Source organism: Thunnus albacares, chromosome 21 (genome assembly GCF_914725855.1).
Source record: "Thunnus albacares chromosome 21, fThuAlb1.1, whole genome shotgun sequence".
NCBI classification, from domain to species: domain Eukaryota; kingdom Metazoa; phylum Chordata; class Actinopteri; order Scombriformes; family Scombridae; genus Thunnus; species Thunnus albacares.
In genome coordinates, this window is record NC_058126.1 from 9,952,803 (window position 1) to 9,972,041 (window position 19,239).

General features: G+C 37.7%; 1 protein-coding gene across 7 annotated transcripts in view; it reads right to left on the reverse strand.

Moving 5' to 3' along the window:
• Window positions 1–3,462: 3,462 nt before the first annotated feature.
• Window positions 3,463–19,239, reverse strand: part of pou6f2 (POU class 6 homeobox 2) — a 74,470-nt gene continuing 58,693 nt past the window's right edge. For 6 of the 7 annotated variants that reach the window (XM_044339085.1, XM_044339084.1, XM_044339090.1 and 3 more), the window contains 4 exons: window positions 18,584–18,793; window positions 16,564–16,717; window positions 12,315–12,483; window positions 3,463–7,212 (listed from right to left, as the gene is read on the reverse strand). In XM_044339085.1, the coding sequence (XP_044195020.1) occupies window positions 6,705–7,212; window positions 12,315–12,483; window positions 16,564–16,717; window positions 18,584–18,793 (1,041 nt within the window). In that variant the 3' untranslated portion in view covers window positions 3,463–6,704. The remainder of the gene's footprint in view (window positions 7,213–12,314; window positions 12,484–16,563; window positions 16,718–18,583; window positions 18,794–19,239) is intronic. The other variant, XM_044339091.1, reaches the window with a different exon arrangement.

Consider the following 19,239-nt stretch of genomic DNA (forward strand, 5'->3'; position numbering starts at 1 on the left):
GATGATTGCCAGGGTAAAATAAGAACAAACAACCTTATTTTACACAACATTACATCAGTTTTCTCTAATTTGTACATTTTTGTTGTGAAATATTGTATAATTTTACCACTTCAGGCTCCTAAAAATGATTCAATGATGTCTGATGCAACAAAATCGACTGAACTGCTCACAACTCAAAGACATTAACTCAAGTAAACATGGGTGGGATGTGTATTTAAGGGTCACAAACAACAAAAGGTTGGAAACCAATGTTATACAATTCAACATAGAACCAGAAACCTCAAGAAGTTTCACAGGTCACTGAAGACCTGAGGAGCCAACGTTTAATAATAGCAGTGAATGAAATGATCTTTGATTTTTGGTGAAATATTGAATAATTTGAACATTTATTGAAATGAAACCATGTGAGAAGTTTAGAGGGTAAAATCACTATTTGGTGGAGCTGTTAACAACTCATAGACATCTGAAATGTGACCCCGACTACACACTGCTTTTTATAAGACGTCAAAAGCTAAAAGGGTTGGAAACCACTGGTTTCATCTTTAACAATGTGTTGTATTTTAAAAGCTTGTTATATTATCCATCGTGTCAAATCTTCATCTGAAAATTAACTAAAGCTGTCAAATAAATGTAGTGGAGTAGAAAGTACAATATTTCCCTCTGAAATGTAGTGGAAGTATAAAGTAGCATCAAATGGAAATACTTAAGTACAGCACTTGAGTAGTTAGTTACTTTCCTCCACTGTTCAGGGTTAGTTGTGGGTTATCGGAGCAGCAAACGTTCGTGACGGTGTTTCAGTTTGTGTTTTCGGCCCCTGTGGGAGCCACTAAAGAATCCACCCTGTGACAGATGTGGATAATATGGGTCACATGTATTAAAAACTCTCCTTTCCGCCTGGTTATTATAGTGACTGAGTATGAAGGAAGCTCCAGGAAAAAGTTTGATTTATTCGACTTACGTGAATCACAATCCTCTTTGGATTTGAGATGTTGAAGTATTATAAAACTTAAAAAAAAAAAAAAAAAAAAGTGCACAAACAGGAATGAAACTTTTGGGCATTCTTATCAGATTCACAACCAGGACTGATTGATAAAAAAGCTCCAAACAATGACATGTATTCCATGATTCTGCGTTATAGGATTCCCTTTTTACTGTGCTGTTACTCCTCATTCAAAAGCACCGCCGTACTGCTGCAGAGGGAGAATAGAAAGTAAACTTTTATCAGCGGCAGAATACAAACAGTTTTAGAAAACAGATATGGGTCAGGAGCTGCATCTGCGCAATTACATTGTTAATGCCAAAGACGATGAAAATGATGCGGATAGAAAACAAAAGAACATCAAACGAACTCGCTGGAGCTGCGTACACCTCAGCCATCACCACTCAAAAATACATCCAGTGTTTTGAAATGAAGGGGGAACAGAACGCTGAAAGGAAGACGAAAAAGTATCTTGAACATCAGTTTTCAGTCTAATGTTAATAATTTATGTTGCCTGTGCTTTTTATTATTATTATTTATTTATTTACTACTTTCTTTTCAGCAGCCAGTCTGTTTTTCAAAGGCATCATGGACAGGGAAGCCGTATCAAACTTTTGAGTTTAGTTTCAAAAGGCTTTCTACCACGTTTATTTATATATTTCTTCTTCTTTACACTTGTCTTGTTGTTATTTGGCGAGGCAAACGCATGAAGCTTTGATGAGAAGCAAACCTGACATGTATTCTTTGCTACTGACCCCAAGGAAATCTAAATAAATTGCTTAATATTGTATGTAAGAACCTTTTCTGTAGCCTCTTCTCTCATTAAATACACCAAATAGTCAGTTAAGTCCATTCATCTCTCCACCAATAGCTCAGACGTCAAAACACTGCACACCACCTTCAATACGACGGTTCGTACGGGATGCTTTAAGACGCTCTTGACCATGACCTCGCAGAAAGAGAAAGTCGGGACAAGTTTGATTTTTATTTGACGTACACAATAACTGTGTTTATGTGTGTAGTTGAGAGAGATGAAAAGAGAAGTCAGTGGTGTTTTTAGAATATTTGTATGTTACTGAAACCTTTGAAACTCTGCAGCAGACTGAACAAAACACAAAATATGAACTCGACAATTTTCCTTGAATGTAAATCAAACTTTTAAAGAGTCTATCTATCTATCTATCTATCTATCTATCTATCTATCTATCTATCTATCTATCTATCTATCTATCTATCTATCTATCTAGGTTGTAAGGCTCTAGTTTTTAAGCCCTTTTAGGGACAATCTAACGGGATTTCAACCTTCTGTTTTCACAAATCACTGTCTTGAACGAGTTCACAATTTTTCAAGTGTCTTAAAACAACAGTCAGGTGCCCATATGAACACTGAAAGAGGTTTTCCTCACTGTAAACATTCCTCTTGTTCACACCGGCCATGAAAAGATCCCCTTCAATGTGCTTTCAATGTAATTGATAGGGGCCAAAATCCACAGTGTGTTCACATAGGCATTTTGTGCAAAATGGCATTTAAAGGTTTATCTGAAGCTTATATGAGGCTTCAGCAGTCTGAGTCAGTCATATCAAGTGGATATCTGCCACATTTACAGTCTTTAGCTACAAATTCCCTCTTTGTGTTTCCCTGTTGAGCTGTGGTGGAAGTACAGTAAATAAAGAGGGACTCTGGCACTAGAAAGACTGTAATGTTGAAAGATATCTATTTGATTTGACTCATTTGGAAGATTGAAGCTTCATATTAGCTTCAGATAAACTTTTAAATACATTTTTGTCCCCCATCTCTTACATTGTAATTGCTTTATGAAGGGATCTTCTAATAGTCAGTATGAACAGGAGGAATGATAACAGTAAGAAAAACCTCCTGACTATTGTTTTAAAAGAGAGTTGAAAAAATGTGAACCTGTCCTTTAATATTTACTGTTACTATAATATATAAAAGATTGGCAAATCTATGATTCAAGATATTATTATTATGAAATAAACTGAATTACCAAGATTGAAATCTGTTAAAAATTATTTTACAATTTAACACATTTAAATATGTAATTTAAAGGAAACTAATGATGTCAAATTTCAGTTACTGCTACGCTGCTAAGCTAGTTACTGTTAACAGTTTACTTGGTTCCTCCACCATGATTAAATCTAGAGTAACAAACTAAATCATCAAGATGATGCTTCATTAAAGTGGATCATTTTTAATCAGTTTAGAGCTTGATGAAAATCTGTGAGTACATTTTGTTTTTGCTTTAGTTAATGCTAGCTGTGGCTATTTCCCCAGCTAGCCTCGTGTTAGCTGTCTTGTCATATTGTCTCTATGTGTTAATATTGTTTATATGGTAAAATAGATTCCAAAAAGTCAGATTCATGTCTTAATATTGAACAAATATGCAACATTAATGCTTTTAACTGTGTTTTGGCTTTGACAACAAAGAAACAAAAGCACATTACACTGAAGACAAGACGTGCAATTCATGTCAAACAATTGTTTATTACTAATTATGGTACAAATCAATGTGACAGACTTGAAGCTTTTTTTTTTTTTTTTTTAGAAATACACAAAGTGCTGCTTAACTGACCAAACAGATATTGCTCTATAGATTAAGTACAGTTTTCAGTCTATAAAAAAAGGAAAACCAACCTCTGCAGGCTCTTCAGCTTTGGTTTCGAGTTCTTCGACTATTAAAACGTCAAACCAGTTTGTCTGTGTTAGTAAAAGTCCACAAAAGCATTTAAAGATGATTAACAAATCATCCTAATTGGGTTAAGAGCAACATTAATCTCTCTTTTTCCTATATGCGGGTCTACAGGTCTGTGAAAACTGAGAGGTGAACGTCACAACGAATGAAAAATAATATAACAATAATAATAATAATGATAATAATAATAATAATAAAAAACAAAACAAAACAGATGACCAGAGATTCACATGTGGCTCAGGAAACCACTTCACAGAAATAAAACAATCATGTGTCACACAATAATAACAATAAAAAAACCCTTCTCCCTCCACACTGAAGGTGAACATCGACACACACACACACACACACACACACACACATACACACACACACACACACACACACACACACAGTGCAGAGTAATCATCTGTCTTTTCTACGGACCTGCTGCTGCTGCTTGTATGGCGTTTGTATGATTCTCACAAGAATAGTACTGAGGTAAACCTTGAATGAACTACTGTACATTTCTACTCTTCAATTATTTTCTTCTCAGATTTTTAAAGATTGTCAACATCATGAATCTATTTCTCTGTACAATGTGCATAACTATAGAGCTTTGGTCCAGCATTGAAAAGTTGAGCAAAGGCATAACTCCTTTCTGTCTTTTTTTTTTTTTTAAATTATTAGTACAAATCTTTTTGGTTTTGGTTACAGATTCACTGTTAAGCCTCAGAACTGAACCGTGATCTACCTGCAGGAGCCTGCTGCTTTCTCATATATTCATCTATGACTGATGGTGCAGACTTGGCCAAAGATTTGCCTGAATGAAATAAAGCATTTTCCTCTTTAGTAGCAAAATGATTAAAATCTGTGAAAACAAGTAGGTGTCGCTGTAGACGTGCAGATGACGATTTAGTTAAAACACTTGAATTTACAGTATAATCAAAATTATATCTCCTAAAGAAACAGTTTCCTTTCTTTTACACGTTTTTCTGTGTATTTTTCTAACATTTACCGAGCGTGTGCATGTTTTCCAGGCAGTGAAGAAGAACACAGCCGTGCACAAGGCGGACTGAAAGGCTGAGGAAACCAATGTGACATGGAGGGACAGATATCGAGAAGACACATGATTCTGAATAAATTGCATCAAATTTCACCTCACTTCAAATTAAGTTCAGTCGTTCTGACATGTGACACTTATTCTCAACATTCACCTCTTTTTCTCTTGTCTTTCCTGTGAGGGTTTTTTTTTGTAAGAGCCGAACATTTGTAGTGACGGACGGACGATCTGGGAGGTTCTCGTCTGGATTATTGTCATTTCTCACACGTGAAATGAACAGTTTAGTACACAGTGAAGGAGAGTTAATTCATTAACACACTAGTGGACTGAAATTAATTTCCATCCATGCAAATAGTGATAAAAAAAATAACCACAAATACATAAAATCTTGAAGAAAAACTGTTGAAATGAACCTTTTTAAGCAGTTCGCTGTATTAGAAATCAGTTTTTACATGAGGAAAAAAAACAACACATTGATTGTAACATCTGTAAACCTTCACTTCACTCAGGAATGCAGAAAAAAAAAAAAACAGTTTCATATCTTTGCAGAAAATAATATTTGAAATTTATAAAAGCAGCTGAACTGGAATGAGCTCAGTATTTTGGTCAGTGGCATCAAACAGGCTTCAACCACACACGTTTACTTAATTCTTGGGCATAATTAAAGGGTTTAGTGTGTAAAATAATGTGTTATTTTCAGTGATATTATCAAAATCCTTTCAATAATAAGTTTACTTTTGGGCTAAGTCTGTAAATTGTTAATCTTCATGTGGTTTTTATTTGAAACATGCAAAGAAAATTCAGCTTTTTTTCCCCCTATATCGCCACAACAAGGAGTTACAACAGACACTGTTGCAGCTGTTTGACATGACAGTGTTTGGTTTTTTTTTTTGTGTTTTTTGTTAAACGTGACCCACAGAGTAAAACACTTTAGAAAAAGGGGGAGGGGAGGAGGGGAGGGAGGGGGGGAGAGAGAAAGCCATGTGAACAAATAAAAAGGTAAAATCTTTCCCCAGTCCTTGAGCTGATGTTTGTGTTCTTTGGCTATCAGGCTTTGGCAACAGAATGACACAGTAGCTCAAAACGAAGCTGCAGTAGACTTGACAGACACTGAAACCCCTCCTCATCATCATCATCATCATCATGTGACAGTCCTTAGTTTACTCTCCGTCCATCCTCTGCAACAATCTCATGAAATCATTAATAAATACCTGTAAAAGTTGTACAAAGTTACACCGTGACTGAAAATATTTGCAGATGAAACACAAATCAGAGGCAAACAACATTATTATGCAATTGTTTAACAGCAAAGGTAAATTTTTTTTTTTTTTTGTCCAAAAAGAGAAACTTTTATCAGTGTGATTTAAATTTTGAAGACAGAATTTTTCTTTCTTTTTTTTTTTTGTGTTTTTTTTTAAAGATATTTACATACAAACAATGAAGAAAAAAGTAAGCGAGACAAAGATAAAATGTATACTCAACCTCACACATATAGCTTAGATTTGCCAGTACAAATGTAAAAATTTAGAGCACATTTACATTACAAAATTATTCTTAGTACTCAGATGCAACAGACTTTGGTAAATAGTGTTTTGATTTGGTATGATCTCTTTACTAAATCCCTCCTTCGTCGTGGGAACCAAAATTTTGGGCAATAGTCTGGTCTGTAAGGCCAGAATCTAAAACTCTTTGAAACAGCACACCGTATGTTTTTACATAATTCTCAGATATTAATCTCTTTTTTCATGTTTTTGGTTTTCGCCAAGGTCATTTACATAACTGTGGTAATCACACTGACAACACATAGTTTTTGTTTGCAAACTCATGACTGTCCATCCAGGTGACTCGGGAACATTTTTCAGTTCTCATATCAAGATGAGTTCATCCACCTTGTTTTTTTAATGGCTGCCACTTTTCCACTCCACTTTTTTTTTTTTTTAATTTTTTTTTTTTTTTATCCCGGAGAGCTCGTTCATTTCGGGAGCTCCTCTAGAGAATCAGTGAGAGGGTCCATCGGTGCAGCGGGGCCGATGTCGGGCTGTTTCAAACGCTTTATTGTGTTTTTCAAGGCTTGCCTCTTGTTGCAGAACCAGACACGCACCACCTCCCTGTCATAGTTCAGTTTCTCGGCTATTTCCGTCATTTCCTGTCCGGAGGGGTGCGTGTTCTTCTCAAAGTGGCTGTTGAGGATCTCGAGCGCCTGCGGGGTGAAAGAGGTCCTCCGCTTGCGTTTTTTCGAAGGCTCGCTGCCGATAAACTCAGTCAGGTTCTGCATGCCGGATCGGTGGCGGGCTTCAGCCTCGGCCATCCAGCGCTCCAGAACGGGCTTAATCTTCTGGGCGCTTTTAGGGGTGATGTCCAACTTCTCAAACCTGGCAGGATATAAAAGGCCAGGGTTCAGTTTGCCTGTCAGACTGCTACCTATAGTGTTCTCTTGGGCTTCCTGTGGTAGGAAAAAGTGGCTTCTCAGGATGGTGTGTCTGGGGAGAATTGAGAAAAAAGAATCTTACTTAGGTGCCCTGCCAGAACAATAAGCTGCCTGCCTTTTAGTCTCCTCAACCAGAATGCCACAGGGACTGAGACTAACATCCAGGTACACATCCAAGCCAAACTCCTCTGCGTTCTGCACCTGGATACACCACAGCTGCAGCAGCTGAAGGCGATGCTTTCCACCAGTGTGTTAATTTTCTGGAAGAAAATTGGTTCTCTGTCCCAAATTGGCAATAGTGGAGCAAGGAGATATTGCCAATGGCTAGAAATCAAGTCCAATTGAACCAGAAACATTCAAACATCTAACTAAAAATGTTTTCAATAATGTACTCTAAATTTTCATCAATCAACAGAAAAACATTTCAGGAATTACTCCAAATATCCCATTTCTGTCCCTCAGGTGATATAAAACAAAAAATCCACTAATGCATGCAGTTAAATGTGGCACCATCATTTATTTACAAAAAGAGCTTGAATTATTAATCAAAATGTACATTTAATACATTTTTCAAACTTTCTTTCATCTTCTAACAACCTCTCATTTTATATTTAATAAGAATACATTTACACACTCTAATCCTGAAAGTTCTCACAACTTTGAGGCTGCGTGACACATAATTCTGACTTCACGTGTACTCGGCATCTTAGCGAGTCACTGTAAGAATGGAGAATGAAGCTTTTTCTAGTTGGCAGCTCAATGACTGTCAGGTGCTCTTGTCTGCGATATGAGCGGATAGTATATGTGGTGTTTGAATTAGATATGATGAAGATGACAGTCTTATACTCTAAAGGGATTCCTCTCATGCTTTGAATGTGTTTATATTATCCAGTGAAGAGACACCTGCCTGGTTTTAACAGCCACATACACTTTACTTTAAATGTTTTTATGGCTCCACATAAAAATATTTATTTTCTCTTTACAAATAAATTAATATTTGGTTTAATTTAACATAAAATCTGCATTATAATAGTCCACTATTACTATAGTTTTTTTTGTTTTTTAAAGGCCAAAACTGATACTGATATTTGATTTTTTTTAAAGCTGATAATACATCAGTCAATTTAGTTTTTTAAGATAAACACATAATGTAAACAAATATATTAGATAAGTATATAAGTAGTATTTATGGTGATTTATAAGTTAAACGACTAATCGATGGTCTAAATATAAAGAACTGGACACCATCCCATCCTGATTCCTTAATACTTTCCATTTGAAATGTTAAATATTGTTTTGATTGGATGGATTTCAGCATTATTTTTGGGTTTATTATAATTTTTTATGGCCTTTTTTTGTCTTTATTTGATAGTTGACAGAATGACAGGATACGTGGGGAGAGAGATGTGTGGATGACATGTGACAAAGGTCACCGCTTAAACTGGAAAACATCTTAAAACCAGTGAACGCTGCAATTAGATTAATTAGTCCTGTTATAATATTTATTCCAATCAAAAATCAGGCTTTACTACAGGAATGACCTGCAACACTCTCTGAAAGGCCTTATAGCTTAATCTGCTGATAATTTTAATGAAATGTGATTGTTTTAAGTGTCGTTTCTATGTCAGATGATTGTTTTGTGTAATTGACTCATCTTGTATATTTGAGATTTATTCTTAGGTCTCTCTTGCAGACTTTTTGAATAAACTACCTTACTTATTAAACCACAGAAAATCACAATTTATCAGCCTTAATGAAACATCATTCGTCTATCAATAGAAGGACATATTAATACTTATAGAAGCTCTTTAAAACCTTGAATCAATAACCTCTGATGACACTTTGAGACAAACATGAGTGTGATGTGTGCGGATGCTTTTAGCGGAGTAATATCCAGTCTAAGAATGGACTGACAGGTCTGAGAGACAGCAGAGAGCTACGAGGCATCTCCGCTCTCTGTGGAACAAACAATGCACACAAGACATTTTTTAATGGCGAGGTGAGTTGCTGCAGACAACAACAGCGAGGGCGAGATGCCCATGCATGCATGAACTTCCTCTGTTTCTACACCTCGTCGGTGCATTCCTTCTTGTCGACAGGCGGTATTATTTATAACCCCGTCCTCCTCCTAAACAGTGGAGAGAGGAGGGCTCCATACTGCGGGGAATACATTAGTAAATATGAAGAGTCACCAGAGACAGGACATTTCATGGATCAACAGGAACCGCAGATACTAAAATGAGTTGAGAGCTGCTCGGCTGCGGTATGCACTCCCTCCTCTAGTGCATCAGCACGAGGGAGAAGTGGCCCTGAATGCACCTCCAGCCTCTCTCACTGTTCTTAAAAGTACCTCAGCAGCCTGTTTAGACATGCTGCATGTTTAGGCCTGAGTTACAGTTCGCCCGAGGGAGTTTCAAGCACTTCACTGAGAGCTATCAGAGGTTATACGGTTAAGATTATGGTTGGAGGTTATGACCTAAAATCTACAGTATATCAAGGTGAATTATCAGGTTTATCTTGATGACATTTATTTATCGTCTCATGTTTTTTTCCTGTTTGATTTGTGTATGAAGAGTTAAAGACGAAGCTGTTGGTTATTTTGCTGGTTAGATGTCACTGGTTGTTGAAGCTACTGTTAGTTTTTAGACCGTTTGTAGACATGAGTTGATTTTACGATTTATGCTGAATATCAAACTTTAATACTTTTTTGGTTGCAGACATAAAAAAGTGTCTCTAGCAAAAAGTATGAACATGTGCCAGGCAGGGATACTGTTTATAATATGGTATTGATACCTTTAATATCCATCTTGTATTAGATCATTGAGAATCATTGAGCTATTTTAACTGTTTTATGACGACATTTTTAAAATATGATTTTGAAATTTGAAGAACTTTGATTTGTCAGGTGCTGAACCCACTTCAGTGGTCAAAAATTTCCATCTGGTTATTCATCTATTAACAGTTTCCCAATTGATTGTCCAGAAAATGTTTTATATCATTATATCATTATATATCAGTACTGGATATAAAATTCAATATACCGTTATGGAGGATTTTTGTCGCACTCTGACTGTCCAGCACCAAAACATGTGTCTTAATGCTTTATCAAAGTCTTGTTTACTTATTCTTTGATTAGATATTTCCTGATTAAAACAATAATTGTGCTAATTTCAGACTTTATTTTATATAGACAAAGTTTTTGTACGGCTGCTTTGTGTTAAGATAAAACTAGGCACATTTATTGGGTAGATTTTTGTAGGATTTTATAGACAAATGTTTTTTATATATTCATCAATGTAAAGTATCACTGGGTGGCTGTAGCAGTTAAATTCAGGTATTATGTAGCAACAACTATAGAACATTTTAAAATGATAAATAAGTAGTTTTGGGTCTGAAAGAGATTCATAATGTTGGTAATTTAATGAATTAAGTTTGTTGTCCACTCAACTTCTACATTTATGTTTATTACAGTCAAAATTCTTGTCGTGTTTATTTACTCTGAGAAAAATGTTTTAATGATTTAAATAAAACAGCGCAGCAACCTGAGAATATATAAGCATATGCACTGTTAGCAGAAATATACATTCTCAGTCGTGTGAAACATTAATTAGTGAATTATCAAACAGTTTTCATCTCAAATCGTGTAATTAAAATGAGGAATGTGATGGACATTCTTTAATTTTTATCACCTTCTTTCCTCGTTTATATTCTTTTATCCACATTTGCTAAATCAAGCCAATTTGAATCCACGAGAGGACACACACGGGCACATCATTGGTTTGCTGATGGCCTCATGTAATGCCTGTGCCTGTTTAGATAAACTAATAAAGTGCCTGGAAACATACTGAGCAATGAAAGGAGACAAGATGGAAGCATCTGTCAGTGTCTGTTCAGTGTCTGGGTTCAGAGTCGGAGCCCCAGAGCTACTGTGACGTCCTGCCCTCCTCAAACTTCTTCTCGTCTGTGTTGATGTTAACTAAACTAAAGCATGTGAAGTTTGCCATCAGGATGTCATGTCCAATGTCATACAAACAAAAAAAAATTGTCTTAACGGCATGAATAACAACCCACAGAGTGTTTAGTTTTGAAGCTAATGGCTTTTAATGTATGTTATAAATATTTGAATTATGCCGGGCTGTAAATATTTCATGTGTGATTTTAAGACTTTAAACATTAGTCAGAGACGGCCGGGCCTCATAAGAACCCGGCCCCCTGAACTGTTTCACATTTTATCGGCCGTTTGATGTTGATGTGATGAAATTTTTAAAAGTGCGTGGCAGCGCTGTGTCACATAAACAGTACAGGTCATCAGCGCAGCACAAGCATTTCAGAGGGACATTAAAATTAAAACAGGAATAAGAGCAGGAATTTGACTTAAACAACAAAGAGGAATAACAGTGAAAACAGGCCGCAAAGGTTATCAAAATTTATCCTCTAATTAGATTTCACAAAAGATATTTTAAGTTTGTGAAATTTGTATTTAATTGTGTTCTTCAAAAAGTTTTTTTTTTTTTTTTTACATACAAAACATTTTACTCTATTTCTCTTGGAAAAAGTAAGATTTGGACACGATGTAGGCCAAATGTTCTGACATAAAAGGGAAATGCGGCTCATTTGGCGCCTTCATGCAAAATGTTAGTCAAGTGGAACAACAGGAGGGATGAAACACTGATTGTCTGATTGTCTCATGAATATATAATGCACCATTTATGACTAAACTGTCCTCGTGGCAGCAGTAAAACATGGCAATCTTATTAACAGATCATCGCCGTCAAGCTCTCTCATGTTCATGCGGAACGAACGGCAACGGGCCTTAGTAATTATTAAATGCTTTAAGTGCTTGGTGTAATACTTGTGTGTGTATTTTGCATAAGTAAACGCGCTGCTGTCATGTCAGCAGATGGGAGGAGAGGAAAAAGGGAGAGGAAGAAGCACAGACATGAGAGCTTCGTTTGTCGGGGTGGTGATAGTCAATTATGTATTTTAATATCTTAATAATGTCTGTTAAAACATGAGATGAAAAATAGATGGCTGTTATGAGCACCGGACAGCTCACTGACGCTACATCTGCTTCTTTGACAGAATCGGGACATATCGATTAGAAATAATGAGGCATTTATTGCTAGATGTTTCTCCTCTTTGTTCGTTCCTTACCTGCAGATGGCAGACTGGCTGTAAGCCGGCCCCTCGGCTGCGCTGAGCGCCTGGCCCACCTGAGTCTGTGTCAGGCCCAGGGACAGGCGGCGGATCTTGAATGCTTTGGCGAATTCACGAATCTCCTCCAGGTTGACCCCGTCCACCTCGCTGGGGGCGGTCTGCGGGTCTACAATACAACACACACATCTCATTTTATTAGCCCTCTGCTCCTCTGTCGCTTACCCCATTTTCCAAGACTGAATGAAGGCAAACATCCAGCCATAAGCCATCATCATCGTCTCTAAGCAACTTTAAAAAAAATAGTCTCGCTCTGGGTCAGATCATATTATTTCTCTTTGCCCTTCCGCTTTAAACTACATGTATCTGAGAGATGTTTTGAAGAATAAATTCATCTGAGGTGTGAATACAGGCATGTCATGGCTCTGACTTGCAAGTGTAAATCTTCAATCTCAAACACAAAAGCATTCGGACAAAGCACATGACACAGAGCTTGTTAATTCAATAGATGGATGGATGTTGAGCAGATATACACACATATATAGTGAAGCTACAAGTCTCAAGTAAACATTAAAGAATACATAAAGACATTATTCCATCCAGTTGACCCTTAGTGAAGACAGTTCAGGCCTTCCAACCAGCAGCGAGCCTCATACACGCTATCATGTTGTTACAAACGATAAACAGACCACACTCTATACAAAGAAAATGCTGTTTGTGAATCTCCGCATTTGAGCAGATCTAAAAAAAAAAATAAATAAAAAAAAATCACCGAAGCATTTTGAAGAATTTCCCTGCTAATAAAAAGTGATTTCACGTTGTACATCAATGTCAGGTGCCCTGGCATCCTGCTTACTAAAGCAAAGTTTGTGCCTCTGAATTATTCATCTTGGTCATTATCAATGAATTATTAAAGGAATCCTCCAAGCGTATTTAAGCAAAAATCTATGGGGCTGCCATCTCGTTGTGCCTCATAAGTGACGTGTAGCGTATGCGGCGTGCTCCAGACGTGTGAACACTTGGAAGATGAGGGACTAGAAACTCTGAACCGACTAAATGGGAGGGATGAGCACTCACAGCTTCGGGTCCCATCATCTCCACATTGATGAGCATCTCTTCATCATTCCCTGTGGAGTCTATTTACTTAGCGGTTTGAAAGACTAATGGCAGAGGTTCTCCACCGGTGTAGCCTGTGAATCCATATTTTTCTTTAGACATTAAGCCACAACCCGAACGTGATTTAAGATTTAAATCTTTCTAATTTGTTTTGCAGTAATGAACAGTTGAGTGTTTCACAAAACATAAACAAAGCAAACAAAAAAGTGAGTAATATATTTTTTACTAGAAGTAAAAGTTGAAAAACAGTGAAACAATAGCGGCAATCGATTTCTGGGCTTCCAAAAACTACTTTTCTGCACAGCAATATTACACTAATAAGCTTAATAATTACAACAGGACAATAACAGGTTAAACACTCAATATCTTTGCTGGAAAGGACGACGAGAAACAAACATCACTTTCATAAATTACAGGCTAGGCTCGTGCTTCACGGCGCTGTTTTTGTCTCAGTCTGTCATTAACTTAAGGGGAAAAAAAACAAACAAACAAAAAACGATTTCTTTTGCTTTTTGGTAAAGTGCTAATAATAATTCACTTGAACTAGACTAAATGACTGAATGATGATGAAAGTTTGTAATTGTGACCCACCGGTTGAGAACAAGGAGTCTAAAATGTTAGAAAGAAGACATGTGATCTGTATCTGGATACATTATCTGGGCAGTGACTCTCTATTGTGCCCACATTGTGATCAGTTCTCAATATGCTTGTTAGTTACACGCGGCTGGTAACTCGTAACTAGTGGCACAGTCGAGGAAAACAATGGCAGAGTCGTTCATTCATTAATCATGTTTTGCATGTAAGGACTCTCTAGAAACTGCTCCTACAGTACTTGTAGTTTTTCACCATGCTTGCTTAAGCACGCAGGAAGAGGCGGAGTTAGGTGCAGCTGCTAACTGGCGACCAACAGATGAAAATTATTGCTAAGAAGGGTTGCATGCTCAGTGGACTTTCCCTGCATAAAAATAAGTTAAAATAAAAGCTAAATTCAAAATATTGCTGACATTCTGCTTTCTGATTGACATTTTCCCATCTGATTATTTGAAATAACAGTTTAGAGACATTCTCTGCTTTTTTTAATCTGTTTCCTGCACAGTGTTTGTGGCCGGCGAATACAATGACATTTCATCTTCTCTCCCTCTCTGATTCTGTCATGGGACTTTGCTTTGTGTATGTATGCTGTAAGTGATACTGAGAGGAAGTGATATGGCTCATACTCAGCATAAAGCTTTAATTCTATTTACCGCAGAGCTGAGCCACAATGATTTTGTGCAGACTCAAAAATGGTTTACAAGATATTTTCCAAGCTACAAGTAAACATGAACTAAACACAATGTCTACAACAAGTTGATCAATGGCGACTTGTTTTTTATTAAATTCAGTGGCATTGTAGCTGCCTTTGAAATGAGTTTACATGGAGTTTAGGGGAATCGACTGACAAATGAAATTTATCTGAATAAAACAGTTTTTAAAGGCAATAGCGGCATGCTGACAGGCTGTGGCCCAGTGATTTATAAGACTCTGCCAAAGGGCCATGCATTTGGAGAATGAAACTTATGTTCATTATATGTAACTCACGCCACTTTGGATTGTCTAATAAACCATAAAAAAATGACAGTCAGGAAAAAATAAAACAATCTCATGAAGCGGGGATCAGTCAAAAGCTGTCTACACTGAGAGTAATGTAGGTACTGTGTGTCTGCCATGTTGAATCTGTCATCTGTCATGTTAAAGGGGTCGTTCACCCAAATTACAAAAAGACATTGTTCTATTCATTACTAGTAGTATCTATCAATGTAGATAGTTTGTTTTTATTTGTCCAGGCTTTGAGGTAAATGTCTCTGAAATTTCTGCTGCCATCCAAATATAATGGAGGTGAATGGATTTAAAACATTGAAAAATTACATTTAAATCATCTCTTTTAGAGCTGCAATGATTGGTTGATTAATCAATTAATCAATCAACAACTATTTTGATAATTGAATAATCGTTTTAGTCATTTTTTTTTAAGCAAAAATGCAAAATATTTGCTGGTTGCAGCTTCTTGAATGTGAGGATTTGAAGCTTTTCTGTGTCATACATGATAGTAAATTGAATATTTTTGGGTTTTGGACTGTTGATCAGAAGAAATAAGACATTTGAAGATGTCATCATGAGCTCTAAGAAATTATGACAGGCATCTTTCAGCATTTTTTTTCAACATTTTATAGCCTAAACGATTCGTCGAGAAAATAATCGGCAGATTAATCGTTAATGAAAATAATTGTTAGTTGCAGCCCTAATCTCTCTCTAGAAACAATGTTCCTGTGAGTCTGAATAATCCACAGAACATGTCGTCAACAGTTTACATTGGGATGATTTATTACATGGAAAAAACTGTTCCAATAAAAACTTTTCACAGCAAAGTCTGTGCATTACAAGACCTCCATCCTATTGTATAATTCCTGTGAATATTTCTCATTTCTGTGTATATTTGATTGTCCTGGTTACTCTCTTATCAAGTCATCTCATTCCTTATAATCTTATTTTTGTATAACAATCTGCCAGCGGAGTAAGACTATTTCAACCAAGAATTTGCTAGAAATGTGTGTCAGTATCTTGAGAAAGGAAAGAACAAGGCCAGTTGCTGCTCTAGAATCAAGAAAAATCAAATATGATTTTAGAAAATACTTCAAACAAATTGATTGTCATCAGAAGCCGTCAGAACAAACTGGAATATTGTCACAGCACTGGAAGATTGTTTTTAAGAAAACAATAAAAGACGACTGTAGGGGGTCCAATGACAGACAGAAATCTTGATCAGAAGGAGATATTTGCAGCATGGATTATTTAGAGTAACCAGGACAATGTGAGAGACGTTGCTCTTTCAATACTGTGATCACCACCATCAATTAAATTCTATTCACTTACTGGTATTTGAGGCAGAAATCTCAAAAACTGGACAAATAAAACCTAAAATCTACGTGGCTAGATACTTGTGGTAGGTGAGAATATATATATGTTTTTGTATGTTGGGTAGACTCATCCTTTAGTGCCCATTCACTGTCATATTAACGCTACAGAGGGTCTTGTATGCACAGAGTAGGGTATTTGTAGGCATGGTGTGTTTTTGTGAGCTGTGTCGGACACTTACTGCTGACCAGCTGCCCCACGCTGAGAGCCGAGGAAGAGGAGGAGGTGGAGGAGGAGGAGGAGGCCTGGTGGAGAGGACTCTGTCTGTGGGGCATGTGGAGCAGGTTGGGCTGAGACGATGCAGGGCCTGTCTGACCCTGCTGAGCCTGAGGCAGCTGGACACACACACACACACGAACACACACAGAGTTGATACAATATATCGACAGCATGCAGTAGATAAAAATATCTATTATTCCCTCTGCACATCATCAGAATAATCATCATGTACAGTAATCACGTCATTACGGTGATTGGGTTATAGTGTTAAATCTAATCAACCAATCAACAGCTATTAAATTAGCCACTTAACAGGTGGATATAATGAGATTTAGCTTGAACCTGATGATTAAATGTTAATTACTGTGTAGACTGACAGAGCAGAATGTAGTGTCAATAGTCTGTTCAATAGACTAAGAGACGCTACGCTCAGCAGCAGTTTACTACTGCAGGAGAGAGTGAATCTCAAAGGAAGTAGATGCTGGTTCAGCTCAGGTACTCCACTGTCTCTATGAGCTTCATAATCGCCTCCCTGCAGATATCAACTCAGTAAAAAAAAAAGAAAAAAAAAAAAGAAAACAGCTCATGACAATTAGAGTCTTCTCTCTCGTCATCAGAGCGGTGAGTCTGCTAATAATGGCAGTCTGAATTGGAAATAAAAACATGTGGACACAGCAGTCCCCATATCAAACATAATTCATGATCCACAAGCTATGTGCTCTGATGGCGAGAAAAACGATGTATTTTCATGTTTTATGCACATTTGAATTGCTTTTACAAGATCAAGATGGTACGTCTTCACTTTTAAAGCGGAAAGCTGTCTCTGCCATAAGCTAGGCCCGGCTTCTCCTCTCCTTCTTTGCTATTAATTATTTTCTCTGTGGCATGTGTTTGTTTGGATGGTGGGGGGTGTCAACAGCGATGCACACACTGTCAGGACTGTTGACAGGCTCGGAGAATTATCTAGCTTCACTGGAAATATTCTAGACTGCAGACTCTGACAACCGTAAATTATGCCCGTGGAACAATGTGTACATGCGGGCTTTGAAGTGGAGACAAAAGCATAAACATTATTACAAATGCAATAATTCATTCAAGAGTATGATCTGGTGTTTTGGGGAGCCACAATTAGGTGTCCATCTGCTGCGAGTTTATTCATTCTGCACTGTACGGGCATTCGATGTGAACTTTTACTCTGTAATTCTGCGCTGACATCGTCATTATCAAGTCAATAACGTTTTTCATTGTCGTATGCGTGCATGTGACTCCTCACTTGTGCGCCGTATAGATCTTTAAATTGGGAGGAGAAAATGTTACAGTGCGAATGCAAATCTAGCGTGACTAAAAGAAAGAAAGTCGTGTGTTTTGTGATTTGCAGGAGCAGCATTGTTCCTTTGAATCAAAACAAAATACTTCTTGTTCAGGTCAGAGAGGACAAATTATAAGGCTGGAGAGTGTGATTGAGGAAGGAGAAGCAGGGAGGGTGAGTGAAATGGAAAGAGGGGGAGAACAGAGGCAGGAGTGTTTGAGTTTGTGGGGTGATGAAAAGTGTTGTTTTTGGGGGGGGGGGGTGGGAGGGTGGGAGATGGGGGTGGGTTAGCTCTGCAGGGGTGCAGCAGTCTCCCTGAGTCTGAAAGGTTGGCTGACAAGTGCTTTCCAAACATGCACATACACACAACTGCAACATGCAAACACACACACACACACACATATTGTGAACAATTGTACCAAAAAGCTACAATTTTCCGAGTGGAATGATGCAAATGAGTGTTGAAGCAGGAAAAATATGAGGTGTTTGAGACCTGACTAGCCGTGCTGGAATATTGCTTTCATGAGTAAACAGAGCTTTAGTCTAACTCCACTAGGTGTTGCTCATTCAACAGTTTTAAAGCCAGTTCTTGATCATTGTTGGTCATCGGATGCATCGGTATATTATGAACTATCTTCCTTTATATATGTGTGTGTGCGTTTGTGCATGTTACCTGCTGTCCAGGCTTGATTGGTGACAGCGTGATTCCCTGGGTGTTGATGACAGGCAGGATCTGATTGCCGATCACCGTGGCGATGATCTGGCCTTGAGCGTTGGTCAGAAGCTGAGGTGTAATTGGCTGTACCTGCAGTGCTGGGTTGCCACCCCCTGATTGGCTGGAGGGCCCTGCAGAGTTGGGCATCAGTGGGATTGTTCCAATTATCTACAAAGGGGGTAGAGAGGAGACGAAATCAGCTGGGCGGTTTTAAAAAGAAGAAGGAGCAGAGAGTGTAAACGCTACTGGAGGTATCAGTCTTAATGATCTCTGCCGCTGTGAGTCTTTTTTTTTTTTTTGAGGGGGGGGGGGGGGCTTTTTGGATGTGAGCGGAAACAAAGCGTGAGCAGTCATTTCGCCGTGTTATGAGGCTAATCAGAGCCTTCTGCTTTCGAGTTGATCTGCGAGTGATTTTGAGAGAGAAACATGTACAAGCGTCCACTGATCATCTGTCACTGACGTGGTTTTACAGGCTAGAGCAAGTGAAGCCAAAGCAGACTGCTGGGAGCATACTGCAAAGGTCAACGCTGAATACCTGTGTGTGTGATGGTGCACACCACTGACTGTATTATCCATCACCAGGCCAAGACCGGGATGAGTGTGTGTGTATGTGT